This window comes from Pezoporus wallicus, unplaced genomic scaffold, assembly GCF_028554395.1.
Source record: "Pezoporus wallicus isolate ANWC-B61680 ecotype Strahan unplaced genomic scaffold, APGP_CSIRO_Pwel_v1 contig_7545, whole genome shotgun sequence".
Taxonomy (NCBI): Eukaryota; Metazoa; Chordata; class Aves; order Psittaciformes; family Psittacidae; genus Pezoporus; species Pezoporus wallicus.
This window is the reverse complement of record NW_026642398.1, coordinates 3,268,111-3,289,584: the sequence shown is the minus strand read 5'-3', so window position 1 is coordinate 3,289,584 and position 21,474 is coordinate 3,268,111. Positions and strand designations below refer to the sequence as shown.

The following is a 21,474-nucleotide window of genomic DNA, read 5'->3' as shown; positions in this document are numbered from 1 at the left end:
GGAAAGAAGTGCTCCTCCTAAGCACTGCCCCAAAAAAAACATACTAGCTGAGAAACTGATTCTTGGGTTATTATGACCAGTGTGATGATTTTGAACAGAAATACAGGCTTTTACTGTCACTTGAACATGTGTTTCCACAAAACAAGACAAACTGGTTGGAAAAATAGGGAATCTCTTTTCTCACTCCTCAGTCCCTGAGCTGTTGTCTGGGACACCTGCCAATAGCAAAGGGGTAGCTTCCAGATGTTGGATCTTAACTGTGCTGTTGTTGGCATCTGTGCTCCTATTGGAAAGGCTGTCAGCTTGGAAGCCATGAGAATTGATTAGGTCTCCTTTCAAGAACTCTCTCATCATCAGTCATTGGGAATTATTGCCTAGTGGTCCTTAGGGCATTTGAAAATAATTGAAAATAATTTTTCAACAAAGTACCACTGGAAAAAAATACTGAGAAGAATGAAAAACTGAATCATAAAGCACTCTGTCAAAAGGCAGAGAGCAGCCAAATCAACTTCCTAAAGAGCAGAGTATAAAGGCTGTTCCTGCTGCCCTGCACTCCATTTCACGGATGAAAGAAAGAAACATCTGTCCCATGCTCCCTCCTATAAGCTTCCTCAAAAATCAATGCTAAAATCTGTAGAAAGGGAAAACTTTAAATGATGTTGGTCAAATGAATGACTGTACAACAGTGGATTTCAGTCCCGAATTGAGAAATGTTGATGGGGTTTCAAATAATTTTGTCAGTATATAACTGTAATAGTAGCTGTGAAAGAGAAATAAGTTCTCCATGCTAATTCTTCCTTTTACCACTCCTTTCACAACTACTTTAAGTTAGCTATGAAAAAATTTCTTTTCAGTTAAACAAGTCCAGACTTGATTGACTTTTTCACAGTAGAATGCAGAGAAACAGGAAGATTGCAAAGAGTATGCAGCAGTCTGATTCTTTGTAATAGAGAAGCATTGCAGAAAAATAGCAAAAAAAAAAGTAGTAGGAAAAGTGAAACTTCCTATGCAAATTCTATTGATTTTCAAAAGGAGACGATTATCAATTGAATATTAGCAATTCCTGAGGACTTCCTCCTGAAGGACTCCATCAACATCCTGCATGGAGTGTCACAAGAATTTCCAGATTATTCCATGACATTTTCATTGAACACCCATAGTGAAAAGATTGTAAAGCTTTTTCAACATCATGTTTTAGACATAATCCCAAATTAATCTCTGTTTTGAACTCTATCATAATGCAGAACATTGCCTTGCTGTTCTCAGCATATGACAGATCAAAAAATAAGAGCCTCAGGAAAGAAAAATGACAGTGATTAAAGAAACTAGTTATTGTCCCATTATTAGTTACTATGTTTTCTACTACAGCTAGGAAATCATTTAGTTCTTTCCTAAAATCAGCCATTTATCTTCAGGAAACTGAAGATTAAAGACTTCATCAGTAATTATCACAAATGGTGCCCTGAACACTGATTAAAGATACTTGTCATTACACCTTATAAAGAACAATATATCAGCTCTCTTACTATTTCACTGTAATTATGTGTTGGACATCTGCTGGAGTCCAATCACAACTAATCATTGTTTGCTAAAGCAAGACACTGAAAGAGTCCTGTTCCTAAATAATACATACCAGTTATATACACACTGTACTTCTAAATTGGTAAAATCAAAATCTTCATTATGCCTTAAGTTTGTAAAACTCAGACATTGCTAGTGAAACATCTCTCTTGGCACACAGTTAAGAAGAAAAAAGAATAAAAAAAACACTTGACAACTTCATAGTCCTGTAGACACATCAGGTCCCTTTTTTCCTAGTAGAAGATAGAGAACTTTGGTTAGTTTCAAAGGAAAAAAGAAACGAACATACACATTGCCCTTCCTTTAAAAGGAAATAGTGGTGTTTTAGTCTTTTACAAATTTTTAGTTCTTTTGTAGAATTAACAATGGATTTAAGTCAGAAAGATGGCTGCTGTGTCTATAAATAAAAGAAGAAAAGGATACTATTAAACTCTGCATTAAGATTCCTGTCTGAAGAGAAATTAAGTTTACAGCTACGTATTCATCTTCTCCCAGCTAAACTGGGATTTCAGGCTAAAAATCCCACAATGGATCCTACATGAGCTATTCTCTGATACAAAATCTTCCATTTTCAAGAGCTGAAAAAGTGAACTATTGTGGCCAAAGAGCCATAACTATAGAGCAGAAAAGAAGACTAAACCACAAATAACTCCTATGTGACACAAAAATGTAGGTTTGAATAACATTTTATTGTTAGGCTGAAACAGCCTTGTTTTTTAATATGTTGCTGAAAAGATGAAAATATTAATAAACTGTGGTAAAGAACTCTCAGCGCCAATGCAATTTTATTTGAATGACACTCCTAGCTGTTGCATGAAGCCGGACTCACACTTCATGTCTTTTGGGGTAGCTACATCAATGCTTCATGGAATAAGAACACTTCTTACCAAACACCAGTGTCTTAATAATGGGAAGTCATATGATTAATCAATCTCATTACTTAAAAGTCAATTTATCTGCAGTGCAACTGCTATCCAAATGAAAATTAGATTACTGTGTGTATAGTTTATTAATAAACCCCAGTATGTCATTGACTCAACTTGATTATGACACAGCAGGCATGTGATGCACAATATTACAAAGACAATAAACCAGCCTGACAATAGTGGATATAGAAGAGGTTTAGGTACAGGGTAAGGCATAAATCTCTTGAAGTATAAGCAACCGTTCAATTTTTAGTTCTGCAAGGAACATTTTCTTTTTACTTTATTGCAGATGTAGGATCTGTAGATATTTTTAATGTCCAGCTCTTACTGCTGCAGAGATAATCTGAATGCATGAGTCAGTGTGATGTTCAGATCCAGACTTTGTAACCTCCAGAACAACCCCTTGAACTTTCTCACAGGGAAAAACAACTTAGCAGACCCTAAGGGGAATTCAGATGCCCCTGAGGGAAGCCAGTCACACACAGCTCATGAGTCTGCAGTAGATACAACCCTATTTTGGACATATCTAGTGTGTTACATATTTTCTGTGAGTATAGGTTGTGGGCTGAAGAGAGCTTGAGAAAGTACTAGCACATTTTCTTATTTTGTAGATTGTTCTTTAATGGGTTTTCAACCCCAAAAGCATCTTCCTTCATATTTATCTGACAACGAAAAATTCTTATTTCAGTAAGAATAACTGCTTTCTCAATTGTACTTGAAAGCAAAAGCATAGTCTAGATAGAAACTAGTAGAAAAGGAGGGGAGGAGGAATGGAGAAGGGGAAGATCCCTGTTTGCTGAGTACATGACAGGGAAGAGAGTGGAGGACTTAACAAAAAATCACCAAGATTTAAATAGGATTAATTATTGTAACTAGTCTATTAAGCCAAGGAATATGGAAACTGTCAGAGGTGTTCAGAAGTCGTTTGGAAAATGCACATGTACAGTCCAAAGCCCCTGGCATTTAATTAGTCTCTGCGTTAAGAAGTGTGAAAGTGTAGAACAAGGAGCCTTCAGGATCTATCATTAAGCAGTGGCACCTCAGCAGCCCAAACACACAGCAGATTAACTCCTAAGCTAGTGGCAAGGGGAGCTGATGACTGATACAGCCTTTCTTTAGAAATGAAGGCAGTCACCTGCGTTTTCAGTAAGAAAACAGCAAATGAACTACACAAACTAGATGAGAACTAACACAGTCAATCTATGGGTCGAAAAAGAAAATTCACTCTCTGATGGACCATGTTTATGAAGAAGAAAAAGGTAAAATAAGATGCATGGCCTAGAGATAATATGTCAAGAATCCTCTACTTCGTATTCAACAGATGGCTTGAAAACATGATTTACTACTAGTAACATCAGATTTCAGTGCAATTCTGGCTTTGCTGGGGGCTTGGTTCTACTGTAAATCCAGCCACCACTGTACTGAAGCTATATGTTCAAATCTTGTCTGAACCATGTGTGGCAGGTTGACCTTGTCTGGCTGCCAGTTTCCCACTGAGCCACTCTATCACTTCCCTTTCTCTACAGGACAAAGGGAGAAAAATGCAACAAAACCCTCACGAGTCAAGATAAGGACAGGGAGATCACTTACTAATTACTGTAATGGCCAAAACAGACTCTACATGGGGGAATTAATTTAATTTATTGCTAATTAAACTGAGTAGAATGAGAAATAAGAAAAATCTAAAACCTCTTCCTTTAGGGCACAACCACCTGATCTGGCATAGGGTCCTACATGGACTGCAGTGGGACAACCTGTGTCATAGAATCATAGAATAGTTAGGGTTGGAAAGGACCTTAAGATCATCTACTTCCAGCCCCCTTGCGATGGGCAGGGACAGGCTGCAGGGGACCCTGGTGTCTGTGGAGTTTTTTCTCTTATATTTTCTCACTTTTCTGTCTCTCAGCTACTGCACATTGCTTTTTACCCTTTCTTAAATATATTATCAAAGAGGTGTTTCCAGCGTTGCTGGTGGGCTCAGCCTTGGCCAGTAATAGGTCCATTATGGAGCCAGCTGGAACTGGCTCTGTCTAACACGGAGGCACAGAAAACCCCACTGTTCCAATCTCCGTCAGCTACAAAAACTATGCCACATATGCCATGACACGAGTCCATCTATTGAGCATGATGACACTAGAAAGGGCAAAGTTTACTTTTATGAGCCAGTCTGCTTCTTGGCTTTGTAGAATTTATGCCACTTCCATGAAATTGATGAAATTGGATCAACTGCATTTAGTAAAAGCCTCAGAAAAAGTAAACCACTAATTCACTGGGGTTGTAACATGCATCTCCTAGATTTGAAGAAGAAGATGCAATAAGAATGATTTAGAATTCTTATGAGTCAGAGGCTTCTACTCAAATGGAAATATTCTGGAAAAATAATCTAGCAGCAATAATGGGGAAAAAAAAGGTCTTTTTGGTTTACTCTCAATAGGGAAACCTCAAATAAAGAAAATCTCAATTGTTTGCAGCATTATAGAGAACTGAATAATCAGATTCAGTTCCCTAGAAAAGACATCAGACAGAACACACTTGCCCAGGAGATGTATCTGAAGAGCTTAAGCCTGGGGATTTCTCAGATCAAGGAAAATACAGAAATATACATGGAAAGTAGAAAGACCCAAACTCAGCTTTGCAGAGATGAAGAAAACCACAGTAGGATAGACTAACATTAACCATTTCACACCATTTTACAATATAAAAAAGAACTAACCAAAGTCTCTTTAAAAACAGTTTTCCTACATCCTCCTGCCCAGTGAAGCTTTGTCTGCCTTGGATGACAAGATACATTAATTGTTCTTGCCTAGATTTAGCCAGTTGCATCAAATTAAAGTAGCTTATAAATAAACAAATAAACAGAAAGTGTGGCATATCTTCAGGTGAGGGATTTGACAGTTATTTATTTGGAAACAGCGTAGGCAAGGTCCAATGCAATATATATACAAAGTGAGTAGAGTCCTCTGCAGTTTTCATCTAATGAAATGGGTAGGACCCATTCTCATGCCCACTGACGCTGATTGCAAAATTCCCCAAACCTGGACATGTCCATAGTCCAATTGAAGTTATATTTTACAAACACATTCAAACGACTTGGAACAGAATATATACATTTGTAAAGGGGAGTGGAGTTGACCCAGGGGAAAGCATTGCAGCACTGTAAAAAATATTATTATTCTTCCTTCAGTTCCTTATGGCTTGATAAAAACTCCACATAAACCGCTATTCACTTGGACTCACTTGGAGCTGGGTTCACTCCAAGAGCAGTTCCTTTTCTAGTTGTGCATTATTATTTTTTCTGTTAAACCAAGAACAATAATCTTTGCTCATTACCATACATCAGGGACAGCATATGCAAAAAGCCATCACGGTCTATTAAATTAAAAGTCTCAGATCAAAACCAGATGTCATGACTTATAGAGACCCCTGAAGCTAAGCAAATGTACATCTCACCATGTGGAGGTGGAGTGTGTAGCATTCTATTTATAATTGTTTGGGGTGTGATGTTCTGATGACCTGCATGGTAGCAGAGTGCTAAAGCCAGCTTATGATAGAGTGCTTTCATCTGGGTGTTTAGTAGGTCACTTGCTGGGATCATAGAACCATAGAATGGTTTAGGTTCGAAAGGACCTTAAGATCACCCAGTTCCAAACCCCTGCCATGGGCAGGGATGCCTCACACTAAACCATGTCACCCAAGGCTCTGTCCAATTTCACCTTAAATGCTTTTAAAGATGAAGCATTCACCACTTCTTTGGGTAACTTGTTCCAGTGTCTCACCATCCTCACAGTAAAGAGCTTCTTCCTAATATCCAACCTAAATCTCCCCTATTTAATTTTAAAGCCATTGCCCCTTGTCCTATTGCTACAGTCCCTGATAAAGAATCCCTCTCTGGCATCCTTGTAGGCTGCTATGAGGTCTCCACGCAGCTTCTCTCATACTTATTGTATTGGGTCTGGCTGAGTTGGAGTTGATATTCCACACACCAGCCCTCACAGTGCTGTGCTTTGTATTCATAGCTAGGAAGGTGTTGATAACACACCAGTGTTTTGGCTACTGCTGCGCAATGCCTGCACAGTATCAAGGCTGGCTTTCCAATATTCCCCCCTCACCAGTGATCTGGGTGTGGGCAAGATAATGGGAGGGGACATAGTCAGAACAGCTGACCCAAACTGACCAAAGGGATATTTCATGCCATGTAACATCTGCTGTGCAATAGAAGTTAAGAAAAAGGTATTCATTCCTACGACGCTTGTCTTCCAGAGTAGCCACTAAGTGTATTGAATCTCTGCTTCCTGGGAAGTGGCTGGATATCACCTTCTGGTGGGAAGTAGAGATCAAATCTTTTTTTTCCCCTTTCTTCTGCATGCAGCCTTTGGTTTTGCTTTATTAAACTGCCATTGTCTTGACCTACAAGTTTTTGTTATCTTACTTTCTTTGCCCCTGTTGTGCTGCGGAAGCGAATGATGGAGCAGCCTGGTAGGCACCTGGCATTCAGACAAGGTCAAGCCACAACAATTATGCTGTCATTAAAAAAAAGGTAAAAAAAACCCAAACCTTATGATCAAGCTTCTATTGAATAATTATCAGAAGAGATAGGTAGAAAATAGGGTTTTCTCTATTTTTCAGCTAATGAAAATATTTGAGAAGGAAATAGCGTTTCCTAATCACATTAGACCAAGATTTTTCCATGGAGGGTAAAAGGAAAAATGGGAGTGGAGAATTAGCTGTTCTATTTATCTTCTTACAATAGAGATTTGTGCAGAGGATAATGAAAATTAGGAACCACTCTACAAAGATGCCTCTCTCTTGTGTGATGTACGGATATTACTTTACGAACACTCGAATCCGTTATTTCAATTTATGTGATGTGACTGTCTAACAGAGACGCAGAGGTTGAGGTCAGTTTGTTTGCCAAAAAGCATACAACGACCCAATGGTTCAGATAGCAGCTTCAGGCCAAACATTCTCTCAGCCTGAGTTAATTCCCTGGTAGTTCTCCTACAGTAGCCTCTCTAGGCTAGGATATTTTTAACATTCATACAGAACAGAGCAGCTTTGACAGGAAAGGTTGAGGGAAGCTGAGGGCAACATGTTAATCAGAACCCTCAAATCGGGATTTCCTAACAAGTTAATGATTCCAGAATTCTGGGTTGAGTTTCCTAGACCTGAGGAAACATTTCTGACAAAAGAAACACTTCAAAGCTAGGACTTAACCCCCCCCCCCCCCCCGCTAACCAAACAAAACACTCTCCAAACCCCCCCAAAACCTACAAACCCCCAATTAATCATTGTTTTCCAAAAAAACAACTTTGTACTAAACATTGCACAAGTTCTCTGTTTCAGCTGCAGTAAGTAATAAGACCTGCCTTGAGTAAGGCAATGTATGTAACACCCCATCATAAGCACACACAGTACTCTATACTCCAAACACAAACCTTCACAACATCCTTAAGAATTATTTAAGTCCTGTGGCCATTGAACATAAGACCTGAAAGCAAGGATTTTTTACTGAATAAGGAATTTCACCTTACAGCAGATATCTAGCCCGGTGACTCCTGCTGTAAAAGTGCCATTGGCAATCAGGGTTATATCCATACATCTTGCCTTTTCTGAAATGGTTCATAAAGGTGAGAGCTGAACCCAGGAACTGTATATCTAATTGCCAGGTGGTTCATGCAGAAGTGTTTGGAGGGTTCTTCCTCCAACAAAATCACTCTATTAGCAATATGAACCAGGGCCTGCTCTTCGCGGATAATGTTGACAATGTGAATATAGAAATAGAAGACAATGTGAAATAGAAGTAATACAGGAATCCTCCTTACCTCTGAAGAAGCGGGTTTGCAGTAGCCAGCTCCAAACACTAGATTTTCTAATGACATACTGGACTGGTCTGGTCCTGCATCCAGGTTGCCTTTACCAAGCCATGAACCTTTCCCTGGACGAGCAAAACTAAAAGAAGAAAAATTAAGAAGAAAAATAAGAGCAGTATTGTTAAAGAAGATTAACTGTTGCCCCTTTCTTGGCATTCGGTCCAGTGGTTTGAGCATTATCATTCACTCAGTCCTTTCCCTGCTGCCTTACAGATCTTTTTCCAGCGTAATTTCTCAACATTACTTTTCCATCTATGCACATAGATAATACTCTTAATCCAGCTTCTCATCATCTTACATCTTGGGTGATACAACATCTTTCTCTCTGGCTTTAACCATACCACACTTCATTTTCAGCTGTGCAATTGTGAATCTCCCTACACTACCAACATCCTTTATATCTCATCCCAATCTTTTATTACAGATTGGAAGTTTAATTCCCACTTCTCACTGTTCCATGACATAAAGCTTCCAGCACCAAAATTACAAGATGTCAGCCCCAAACTGCATGCCCCTTTCCTGGCTACAGTCCATTCATTTGGGATGTGTTCTCCCATACCCATTCACAACACAATTTTGCTGTTATCCAAATTCTTTCTCAAAAGTCTGACAATTTAAGTAGGTTTAGGCTGAGATCATCGTCTCTCAGTGCTGACTATTGTAGTGTTCCCTTCTGACTGCACCTGTATGTCTCCTGTCTTATAGCATGGACCCATTAAAAGTGAAACTTCTTGTTTGGAGTTTGCTCAGCATTGAGCCTGTCAGAGTCCTGATGAGCAGCTAGGGCTCTTATTCTGGATTAATCTGAGCAAATGTCCGCATCCTAGTAAATTATGTAGGCTGCCTTTATATTCACTGGAGAGGAACTGGTATTTCCAATGTGTGACTCATATCTTTCTGAAGTAGTGATATCAAATAGGTCAGATGCGTTTCACCCTCTAAGCGCTTATTTCTTATTGTGGACTGTGAAGAGATGCTAGGATGACTGCCTTATAAACAGATGAAGTTTGGTGTGATAAACCCCACTGTTAGACCCTGTAATAACGTGCAGTACATAAACTACATCAAGATTTGAAGAGAGAAATCAGGCTACTTGTAGTGAATACAATAAACCAAATTGCTTAGTCTAAATGGTGATGCAAGCAACCATAGTTGCTCTTACAAAGCATGCACTTGGGCCACCACAACAACTTTATGCAATGCTCCAGGCTTGTGGAAGAGTGGCTGGAAAGCTGCTGGCAGAGAAGGAGATGGTGCTGAGGGTGTTGAAAATGAGTTAGTTTGTACCCAGGCAGCCAAGAAGGCCAACAGAGAAGGCTCAGGGGTGATCTTACCACTCTCTACAACTACCTGAAAGGAGGTTGCAGTGAGGTGGGGGTCAGTCTCTTCTCCCAAGTAACAAGCAATAGAACAAAAGGAGACAGCCTTAAGCTGCACCAGGAGAGGTTTAGATTGGATATTAGGAACAATTTCTTCACCGAAAGAAGGTGGTCAGGCATTGGAACAGGCTGCCCAGGGCATTGGTGGAGTCACCACCCCTGGAAGTGTTCACAAACTGTGCAGATGAGGCCCTTAGCGACATGGCTTGGTGGTGGCCTTGGTAGTGCTTGAGTGAAGGTTTAGACTTGATGATCTTAAAGATCATTTCCAACCTAGCTGATTCTATGATACTGTGTAGGTGAAGGTGGAATTAAGCTAACGAACTACAGAGAAAAAAGACATTTACTCAGTAATGCCACTGAGTTTGTGCTACAGCTTTCAGACTGGGTTCACCATCCACAGGCACCTGATGCATCCTGGCATCCTAAATTACATCACATGCAGGAGACCTGGTCTCCTTGAAAGAACAAAAGTTTCTAAGATGGAGAGCACAAAAAAACATTTAAAAACCACATTATGCCAGAACTAAAAGGCACTGGGCAGTGTCATTTATTCTGCCAAAACTTTCAATCTGAGGTTATTTCTCTATGTAGATATGTATCATGTGGCTACGTCAGTTCAGATCAGCCATTACTCATGGGTATCTACACCTAATTCAGTTTTTAAGGACAGGTAAAAGTTCTGGCTGCTATTCAGAAGCCCACAACAAAAGAAAGGAAGATTATGCTAAGGATGGATACAAAATGAATGGAAGTGCAGCAATACTTGTTATCACCCAAATAACAGGGGAGGTTCTGATATGCAGGGAAACTGAGTGATGCGTGCAACACCAGAAAAAGAAATCTCAAGCAAAATTAGGTATTGGACTAGTGTCAGAAGGTTAATCATAAATCCTTTCCTTGCCTCAAGTCAATCTGCTCTCTCTTATATATTAGCTAGCATTTATACATTGACAAAAAGAACATTCCATAAGCAAGTGGGGGGTAGAAGACTGTAGCATATATTGTATGCATTAATTTTTGTGATCCAAGAAATTTCCAGCTGGCTGCTTCTAAACAGCATGAATTCCTTCCACAGATTTCATACATTTAATACAGAAATAAATAAATAAACTAAAGCAATTTCAAGGAGCCAAGAGATAAAAACTGCTCTGAGTAATTTCAGATGTTATTGGGTGATATTGTCTGCCCTGGTCTGCTGAAAAGGCTCAGGAAGAAGAAATAAAAACGTATTGCTATGGTATCAGAGAGAGAAGCTTAAACAAATGTTGCATGCACAAAAAACCTCCTCATTTGAATATTAGCAAAGCTTTCAAAGGCTTTAAGGGAGAGAAAAGCACTTTTTAATGCCTTTTTAATTTATTTCTATTTTGCTTTTACAGCAGAGAAGGGATTTTAATCACTTGGTTTTACAGAAATTGATTTCATATAGCACTGTAAAACAAAAACCGTTTTTTGGGAAACCTGCCATAATGTCATCTGTCTGTTGAGGGAAAGTTTAACTGGAAGGCTTACAAACTGTTAAAGTTCCCCTAATGCTTTCTGAACTACATAATGCTTGAAGACAATTTTTACTCACAAAAATGGGTTAATTCCTGTATTTATGCTATTTATTCCTGCAACCACGTTCATTTGTATGAATCTTAACTCTTGGTTATTTACATGACTATTTATTTAATAACACTGATTTAATATAAATATTTATATCCTTATCCTGCATGTTAACCTTAGCTTTTATTTAGAGTCAGGATAAAAAAGATCAAAGGATGCAAAGTGGGTGTGTTTGAGAGAATGAACATGAGTGCAGAATTAATATTTTCATTGAAAGAAACAACTTTTCATTTTTATTTTTTTAGCTGTTCTTTTGATGACCTTATCTATGAGATATCTTTATAGAATCATAGAATCATAGGGTAGTTAGGGTTGGAAAGAACCTTAAGATCACCTAGTTTCAACCCCCCTGCCATGGGCAGGGACACCTCACACTAAACCAAGTCACCCAAGGCTGTGTCCAACCTGGCCTTGAACACCACCAGGGATGGAGCATTCACAACTTCCCTGGGTAACCCATTCCAGTGCTTCACCACCCTCACAGTAAAGAACTTCCTCCTTAGATCCAATCTAAACTTCCCCTGTTTCAGTTTGAACCCATTAACCCTTGTCCTGTCACTACAGTCCCTGATGAAGAGTCCCTCTCCAGTATCCTTGTAGCTCCCTTCAGACACTGGAAGCTGCTCTGAGGTCTCCACGCAGCTTCTCTTCTCCAGGCTGAACAGCCCCAACTTTCTCAGCCTGTCTTCATATGGGAGGTGCTCCAGTCCCCTGATCATCCTCGTGGCCCTCCTCTGGACTTGTTCCAACAGTTCCATTCCAGAAGTTTATCCATCAGAAGAGTCTCCTAGTTCTTACAGAAGCTGTCTATGGATACATACATGCCTATATACATACAGGTGAGAATCATAGTATAATTAGGGCTGGAAAGGACCTTAAATCATCTAGTTCCAACCCCCTGCCATGATTATTTTCTATGAATCTGCCTTTTTGATTTATACTTTTGGCCTCTGTAACATCATTTGGAATGAATTGCACATTGCAATATGTGCTGGACTTTCTTTTGAATCTGCTGTTGGAAAGCTGAACATGGCACCTCTTAGTTCTTATATAGTGCAAAATATTAAATAATCATTCCCCATTTTTTATCTTCTGTGGACAATTCTCTAATATATAAACAAGATGGCAGTTCTCTAGCATAAGAAATGGATTTGCCTTGATAAACATTGGTTCAGATGTATTATTGAAGTAATTCAGAATAAATGCTGTAGGCCAATTTAATAAAACATAATATTCCCTTTGAGATTAAACTCCTCCAAAAAAAAAGAAATAATCTGTTTTATTTTTTCATTCACTGTTTTTTTTTTTTCAAAATGAAGAGCTTTTTTTTGGTTTTTTTTTGGTTTTTGCTTTTTGGGGTTTTTTGTTGTTTTTTTTTTTTTTTTTTCTGGTGAGCAAAACTTAGTTTCTTCATTGTAGCTTTCAGCAGAATGGGAAAAGCAAAATTTAAAGACTGGGACCTGAATCTTGTTTGGAAAAAAAAACCTAGCTTGCACTATATGAAATGGTCAAACTGTAAAAACAAACAAACCAAAACCCCACACATTCATCATATTCTAATGACCAGAAATTATAATATTCTGATTTTCCCTGCCAATGGCAGGTGGTTGGAACTAGATGATCTTAAGGTCCTTTCCAAGCCTAACTATTCTAGGATTTTATGAAGCAGTAGTGGAAGTTGAAGAAATGAACTTGCTTCCTATTTAGAACAGACCATCTGAAGAAATAACTTCTTTTCCCTTCAGTCCCTTATGTATAAAATATTACTGATTTTAAAAAATATGGAAAATATAAGTAAGTCACATAGAAATAACATCATTCAGAATCAAATCCTCACACCCTTCACTGACAGCACAATTTGCATTTCACCAGGAACTTCCCCCAAGCTCTCACAGATCAGGTAACATGCAATGCACAATACTGATTTCCCTCAGTGCTCTAACTCAAAACTTTAATATGGTGTCGTGGTTTAAGCCCAGAAGGCAACCCAGAACCACTCAGCCACTAGCTCACTCCCCTCCCTTTCTCCCCCAGCTCCCGGAGGGATGGGAAGGAGAATCAAAGGGATGCAACTCCCACGGGTTAAGATAAGAACAGTCCAGTAACTAAGGTATAATACAAACCACTGCTGCTGCCACCAATAATAATAATGATAAGGGAAATAACAAGGGAAGAGAATACAACCACTCAGCACCCGCCGACCGATACCCAGCCCGACCCGAGCAGTATCTAGCCCTTCCAGGTAACTGGCCCCAGTTTATACAGTGGGCATGACGTGCTGTTGTATGGGATACCCCTTTGGCTAGTTTGGGTCAGGTGTCCTGTCTCTCCTTTCTCCCAGCTTCCCCTCCTCCCTGGCAGAGCATGAGACTCAGAAAGTCCTTGGTCAGAGTAATCATTACTGAGCAACAACTAAAAGCATTGGTGTTATGAGCATTGTTCCCAGGCTGAAAGTCAGAAAAACACAGCACTGCAGCAGCTACTAAGGGGAAAAATGACTGCTACTGCTGAACCCAGGATATATGGCTTTTGGCAAACTACTACTAGCACGTGCACAGAGGTTACATGGATGACCCATTGTTCATTTTTGAGAATAATGTGTGGATACTGACAGATTGTGCTCCTCTACATGCTTTCCCCTTACATAAGGAGTTTCGTTAAGGTTATAATCAGTGATTGTAAAATGTTCTGAGCTCCTTGGGTAAAACTGATAAGATTTATTAATATAAAATTTGTAATGGAAACAGATATCTCTTCCTAGATCCCAAAGAGAATAGGGGGGATCTGATTTGAAATATCTCAGTGATTTTGGTTGCTGGAAAATGTTGATTCATTTGTGCTGAGCTTAATTTTAGTTGCTATAAAACTTGAAAGCAGGTAAAACAATGTAGCTGTATTTATTTAGTTTGAGGTAGGGTTATCTTCCTTTTTGATTTGGGGGTGGGAAGTGTTGAAAGTTTGACTCAGAAATAGTCAGGTTTCTCTTATGTGACTTCTTGGCTGGTAGCTTAGGAGAATGGCATACCAAAGTGGAGTTTTATCTTTGCAGATATATAGCAAACAGTAGTGAATAAAGAAAATTCAAAGGGAAAAACATCTAGTTCTTATGCAAGAGTTCTTGGAAGAAAAATTATAAACCACTATTATTTTAATAAATGTATTATGGAAGCAATAGCTCTTTACTGCATAAATATTGCATTTCTTTCTATGGATTAATTTATTTGTAAATAGGATGCGGAGAGAAGATAATTTATTAACTTCACTACCCAGAATTACATCTTTGGCAGTTTTGAATATAAACTGCCCATAAGTAGGTGCCAGCTACATTTACAATCATAAACAAAATTGACCTGCATGTTCTGCATCCAGATTCCAGGGTAGTACAGAGTGTGTGTCACAATAGATATATCAGTTGTGCTTTTGAGGAACAGGAGGATGCCTGGAAATAAAAGAATTAGGGGAGAGAAAATTGCCCAAGGATGGCCAGTTTTTGGCCTGATTCCTCAGTGCAGTGGAGCAGAGCAGAACTATGTCAGGGATGAAACCTTCAAATAGTCCATGTCCCTTTGATCATGTTCCCTCTTCCCAGAGCAGAACAAGTTCGAGTCACTGAAAAATTCAGTATTTATGTCTTGGTTTCTACCAGAAAAATTTCTATTACAGTCTTTACCTATCTCAGAAGTCATCAAGATTTCTCATTTCTCAAGCAGTAATTTGGATGTGAGCAATTAAGAATTTAATATTAACAACTAAAATCCTGAAAACGTACTTTGCTTTTCACTTAGACATATGTATGAAAGTGGGGAAGAGAACAGAAAGTTGAGTAGCATCCAGAAAGCTGTGGCCATCAAATGAGGTGGATTACGTACAGCTCTAAAGCAAAGGAGAGCTTTATGGAAACCACCCTGTACAGAGAGTAGCAGTTTGGTGCTGAAAACCAGCTCCTACATTTCCAGGAAGCTTTCAGGGAAGAAAGTATAAATCATCTGAAGTCACTGGATAAATTTCCAGTGTAAGACATGCCAACCAGATCCTATTGTCCATGCTGCTTAACAGGAAACAACATATAGGGCATTATCTTCAGTGTGGGAAACTGTGTGGCAGAAAGTATGTATTAGGGTACTTGTTTCAGAGATTATTTACAGGTTGTATTTTTACTTATAAACCATAGCATATATTAACTCCTCTTGGGAAAGAGTGGTGCAGAGGTCTATGGAATTAATGAAGCAGGTAACCATGTTTCTTGCTGCTTGATTCCTAAATAAGTCCAATATAAGAAAGGCACTGAGCTTGCAGCATACCTGAGACTTAGTACACCATGAACATATCCCTTTGGGAAAAGCAGAAAATTTCTTGAAGTCTGAACTGTGCTGAAGCAAAACAACTGATGCTGGGCTAATAATTGCTGGTTGCAGTTATAGACTGGACCAGCCGTGAAGCTGGTGACAGGGAGCTAAGGGAAAAGTCGGTGCCTCAGGCCAGAAATCAATACAAAACAGAAAACTGGAGCCCAAAAGCCCTAACTCAACCTTCCTCCTACAACTGCTTATGCACATTTGGCCTCTGGAGCTTAGGTAAGAGAATAAAAAAGCAGTTTGTGAAAGCCAGTGCATTCAGCAGGAGAGTAGTCTCAAGCCTGAACACTGCTCCTTTTTTCTCTTTTGACAGACTTTCTGGTATCATCTGTCACCATGGGTAAAATAAGGTTGCCAGAGTCAAGCCCTTTACTTCTCAAAGAGAACTCTCATTTCTTTGATGTTAGGAGAGACATCCCCCAGCTCCTGCTTTAGGTTCTCCTCTATTCCACCCACATTCCAAAAGTCTGAAGATACTGCTCCATGACCTGCAGCCGCCAAAAGCACTCAGTGCAGACACAACTGTCCTGCACACCAACTATCACTGCAGGGAGCATGCATGTGGTTGGCATGCAGTGGTGTCACAAATGTGCTGCTGTACCTGGTGGAAGGGGTTGGGTGTAGGGCAAGACAAGGGTGAAGGAAGCAGTGTTTTGGGTTGAGGCAACATCTATTGCAACCACTGCATCCTACACTCCTGTTCTCCCCTATTACTGTACTTCTGCCTGGAAAACTAAGGTTTTGGAGTTGGCCTCAAGTGGTCCAGCTTCCACAGCAACTTCTGGGGTGCTCCCCATTTAGAACTCTAAATGTTAAAGCAAGAATTTTCAAGTTATAGCTCAGTGTTCTGCAAGGACACCCAGCCTCTTCGCTGCTGCTCAAAGTTCCCTCTGCAGCAACATTTCAGAGGGATATAGCTGCTCAAAGAGCCAAGAGAGATGATCTGAGCCCCAAGGTGTCACAGTGCTCCTGGTCATCACACATCTATACCAAATAGGATTGTTGTAGAGATACCACAGCTGGAGGTAATTTGACTGCAAGTCTGCCTCATTACCATTCTATTCAGCCTCTCACCTCCTTAGTAAATACATAAAGCCATTAGCAGCTGCCAAGAATTGGGACTCTCTTAAAAAGCTGAGGGTTATACTCTTTAGAAAAGCTGAATCGCAAAATTTCCATCCAGAATCATAGAATAGAATCATAGATTATAGAATCATAGAACAGTTTGGATTAGAAGGGACCTTCAAAGAACATCTAGTTCCAACACCCTGCAATGAGCAGGGACATCTTCAACTAGATCAGGTTGCTCAGAACTACATCCAGCCTGTCCTTGACTGTCACAGGAATAGGACATCCACCACCTCTCTGGGCAACTTGTGCCAGTATTTTACCACCCTCATTGTAAAGAATTTCTTTATCACATCCAACCTGAATCTCCCCTTTTAGTTTAAAAAATTGCCCTTCATTGTATTGCAACAGGTCTTGCAAAAAAGTCTTTTCCCATCTTTCTTATAAGCCCCTTTTAAGTACTGAAAGGCTGCAGTAAGGGCTCCCCAGAGTCTTCTCTTCTCCAGGCTGAACAACCCCAACTCTCTCAGCAGCTCCTCAGAGGGGCTTCATCCCTCTGATCATTTTCGTGGCCCTTCTCTGATTCATGTCTTTCTTCTACTGAAGACACCAGAACTGCACTCAGTACTCCAAGTGGGGTCTCACCAGGGCAGTGTAGAGGGGCAGAATCACCTCTCTTAACCTGCTGGTCATGCTTCTTTTGATGCAACCCAAGATACAGTTGGCTTTCTGGGTTGCGAAAGCACACTGCCAGCTCAGATCCAATATTTCATGAACCAATACCCCCAAGTCCATCTCCTCAGAGCTGCTCTCATTCCATTCAACCCCCAGCCTGTATTGATACCAGGGGTTGCCCTCTCCCAGGTGCAGAATCCTGCAAAGAATCCCAGAAACATGAATTTCACTCATTCTCAGTTTGGTCAGAGGTGAGGGCTTCAAAGTCTCAAACCTAATGTAATATTGATCATGTAAGAATTATTAACCAGGACAAACATCAATGTCAAAATGTTCTCTTGTCAAAAAACAGGAGTCAATGGAAGCACCCTGGCAAGGTTTGCTCAACAAGAGCTATTTGTGGGTGTACATTACCCTGCAGGGAAAGGCTTGACTCAGTCTTGATATTTTCCCTACTGTTTTCACTGTTGAAATACAGGCAACAGGGAAGAACTTTGGGGAAGAGTATTGAATATACCCAGAAAGCTAACAAGACATGAAAAGCTGAGTCTACAGCACATATATGAGCAAAAACCTCTGCTTCAGGCAAAGTTGTTTTCCAAGTATCCAAGTGTATCCAAGGATAACTTCAGGACAGCAGTGAATTTCAATTGTACATAATATGTGACGCTTATTTTCAGGGTAGGTCTAGAACTATTCCTGTTTTACATTTAAGTGTATACATATGTGTGGAAAAAATATGTATATACATGTAAAGTACGTACTACGATGGCGCAGTTCAAGGTAGCAAACTAAACACAGTGAAATACTGCATGGATATTTTTCCCAGACAATGCAACTATCTGGTGTTTATTATTTCCATAATGTGACAGAAAAAACTTTACAGTCATTTGGGTTCTATTGTGTTACAAAAATAGAGATCTGATTGTACAATTAAACCCTTTTGTCTGTAATGCTAGTAAACTCCAAGAAGGAAGGCTTTGAGTTGTGAGAAAACCAGATTTTAGTTGGCTGGTTTTGTTTCAGAATGCTTGGAACTGGCATTCCTTTGGGACTAATGTCTTCACCCTGATTTATATTTAGAGAATGCTCAATATAAAAAGGAGCTAAATCCTCAGTATCACACTTTAAAATTATTTTACTGCCTTAAGCGATTGAGACTTTATATTGCATTGTCAAAAACCTTCATTCCACTGCATTAAGTAAAAATATTGTATAGTTCATAAATGTCCACAATATTATATTTTAAAAGCTATAATAATCTGACTATGGAACAGTTGCTCATCAGTTAGACAAAAATATTAGGAGATTTATGCCTAATAACAGTAGCGAGTCCATTCATTAGAGGATAACAAAGCACTGAAAACAGTTATTAAACATGATAACTTGCTCTTTCATCCTTTTATATAGTAGAACAATGGGCAAATTATCTGAAGAAAATTATCTGGTTAGAAGGAGTCTGTTACAATCTAATTCACTATTTTAAAAGTCAACAGATAGCAGGGAGAGATATAGCAGTTACACCTGTACCTCAGCTGCTGAAGAAAAAGGTATGCCAGTCTGATCCATAAATATGAGTCACATCACTGTCACAATTCAGCCTCTTACAGTCTCAATTCATTCTACGGCACTGAGCACAAACAATGCCTTTACACAAATGGAGAACTGAAGCAAAGATGTATTAAGTCAAGACACAAAACCTGAGCTAAAAAGGGTCTACAGGTTCATCTTTTCTTTCTGATGCAGTGTTCTCTGCACAATATTTGATAAACTTGAGTCTCCTGGTCACTTGGTAAACAACAAGGCCTTGCTGGAGTAAGGGAAGCACAATAATGTTGAGCACTGCTTTTTGTTTCAGGACCAAAGGAGTTCCCTCCCTCTCAGCACTCTTTATCTCATGCAATGACAAGATTGACCACAAAGTAAATTGCCAGAAAGACCTTTGCTTCCCCTCGCCTGCTCTAAATATTAGAGGATATTGACCTCCAGCCCTGTTTTGTTTGAAGGAATTCTGAATTAATTTCTTGTCATTATGAATCAGATAACATAAATCACACCTAGACCCCGTGGCAGCTAGAATTATACTGCTACATGGTTAATCAGATGATGCTGCAAAGCAGAAACCAACAGAGTCTTATCCAGTCCTGACTCATTCATGCCTTCTTCTAGCCATGTTATGAATTATGTTAATGTACAGAGGCCACAGATGAGATTAGACTCCAACTGTCCTAAATGCTTTAAAAAAACAATGGGGGGGGGGGGGGGGGGGAAGGGGGAAATGTAAATGCTCTTAGTGGTTTTTAGGCTAAAGAGGAAAAACTGCTGAAGAGAAGAAAATTTCCACGTTCCTCATGTTACAGATGGGAAACAGAGAGTTCAAGACTAATTAAAACCTCTGAACCTCTTCCCAAAGGTTTTGCTAGTTTTCAATCAGACCCTTATTGTCTTCTCAAGGGAAGTAGCCTGTGTCAGAGGCTGGCCCTAAACACCAAACTGCAGAATTCTAGCTCTGGACCAAAAATCCTTGAAATTAAATTATCCTCTTTCCTCTACCTTCTCCTATGCAGTAATACAAAGAACTCATAAGAGAAGTCTCTGCCTTTCAAGAGACATTTCTGCATCCTTTACCTGATCAGGGGCTGGTGTAATGCTACCAGTGATGCATGCACCGTGACGGATATCACTGACAGGTGGAAATAGTCAAACATGACAGGAACATGGTGGTGCAGACCTCTCCGGGGGTGGAAGTGGAGACACAGTGTACGGCTGCTGATCATGGGGATCGCTGGAACATCTCTCAGCCTGGAACACAAAGAGCACAATCTCATAGCTTGAATGTCTCAGTTCTTTTTAATCTTGGCTGAGAACAAGCTTTCACTTTTTGTATCTTGAAGATAAACAAAACTTGTTCTTAAAATCTGTTTAGGGCCCTATGGATATGAGTAAAATCACAGGGGGACAGTCTTGGCATGAAACAGAGTTTAGGTGATTTCTTTGCACCTCCTCCTGTCCTGTCCTCCTGTATATGTCGCTGAAGTCATTGGAAGCCTTTTCTGTGATTCAATGACTGAATAATATCTGGAATCACACTTTCTGCTATGTCTCAGGAAGGGATGCTGCTCCCACTTCACCTAAGTTTAGGGAATCAGATGCAACTGGAAGAAATAAAACTCAGTGGGAAGACTTCTTCCTCCTAAACTATAGAGACTGCTTTGCTTCTTAATACGAGAAAAGTGCTTAGTATGTTCTTCAGCCATCTTCAGCCAGAGAATACTCTGGTGTCTCCTGAGATACACGTGCTCATGAATCGCAGCCCCTGCTCACACAGAGGTCATATTCCATTTGACTTTAACAGCAGGAGAGATAGAACAACATAACAACTTTGAAAATCTCATACTACATTACCAATTAAGCTTTAAAACAGCACTTACTGTTGTTCGCTATCAGTAAAGTGCAGGTCCAACTTGAGCTGAAAATCTGCCTCACTTAATGCATCTTCCACCTACAAAAAGAGAAAGGCAAGGTTACCTTTAAGAGTCGTCTACCACAACACTGAAGGCAAAAGTGGATGGGTTTGTCTGATAAGAGCAAAGGCAGAAATATTCAGCGACAAAAGCACCCCACCACAGTAGCGGAAAGGAGCCAATGTGACAGCAAATCAAGATAATGGCTGAAGGAGTCAGGGGGAACCAGAGAAGTCAGAGGTGTTATCGGCTCTGAGGTGTCCTGTCAGGTCAAAGAAATCACTCAAAACATGAGTAATCAGCATGCACAGTGTACTGCGTGTGTTGAATCCTTGCTCTTTGCACACTGAGTCAGTGGAGTATTTCTGAAGCTGTGTGCCCTCACTGAACGAGTATTTGTTTGGGTTTCCTTGTCGCCCGAATGAGGAATAGGTTTTCTTGGTCAAGAAACAGTCATGAATCTTTCTGGTTACCTCATTGTAACTAATGCAAGATTCAAAGTTTGCAGCTTAAAACGATCAGAAATGGCTAAAATAATTCTGACA

General features: G+C 39.8%; 1 protein-coding gene across 2 annotated transcripts in view; it reads right to left on the bottom strand.

The window, feature by feature from the left end:
* The window catches only part of FAM135B (family with sequence similarity 135 member B), a 192,938-nt gene that overhangs the window by 44,235 nt on the left and 127,229 nt on the right, over positions 1–21,474 (bottom strand). For both annotated transcript variants that reach the window (XR_008974967.1, XM_057429781.1), the window contains exons 5-7: positions 20,897–20,967; positions 20,094–20,267; positions 8,330–8,456 (exon numbers count right to left, since the gene is read on the bottom strand). Coding sequence is in view for 1 of the 2 variants with exons in the window: in XM_057429781.1 (XP_057285764.1) it covers positions 8,330–8,456; positions 20,094–20,267; positions 20,897–20,967 (372 nt within the window). In the remaining variant the exon portion in view is untranslated. The remainder of the gene's footprint in view (positions 1–8,329; positions 8,457–20,093; positions 20,268–20,896; positions 20,968–21,474) is intronic.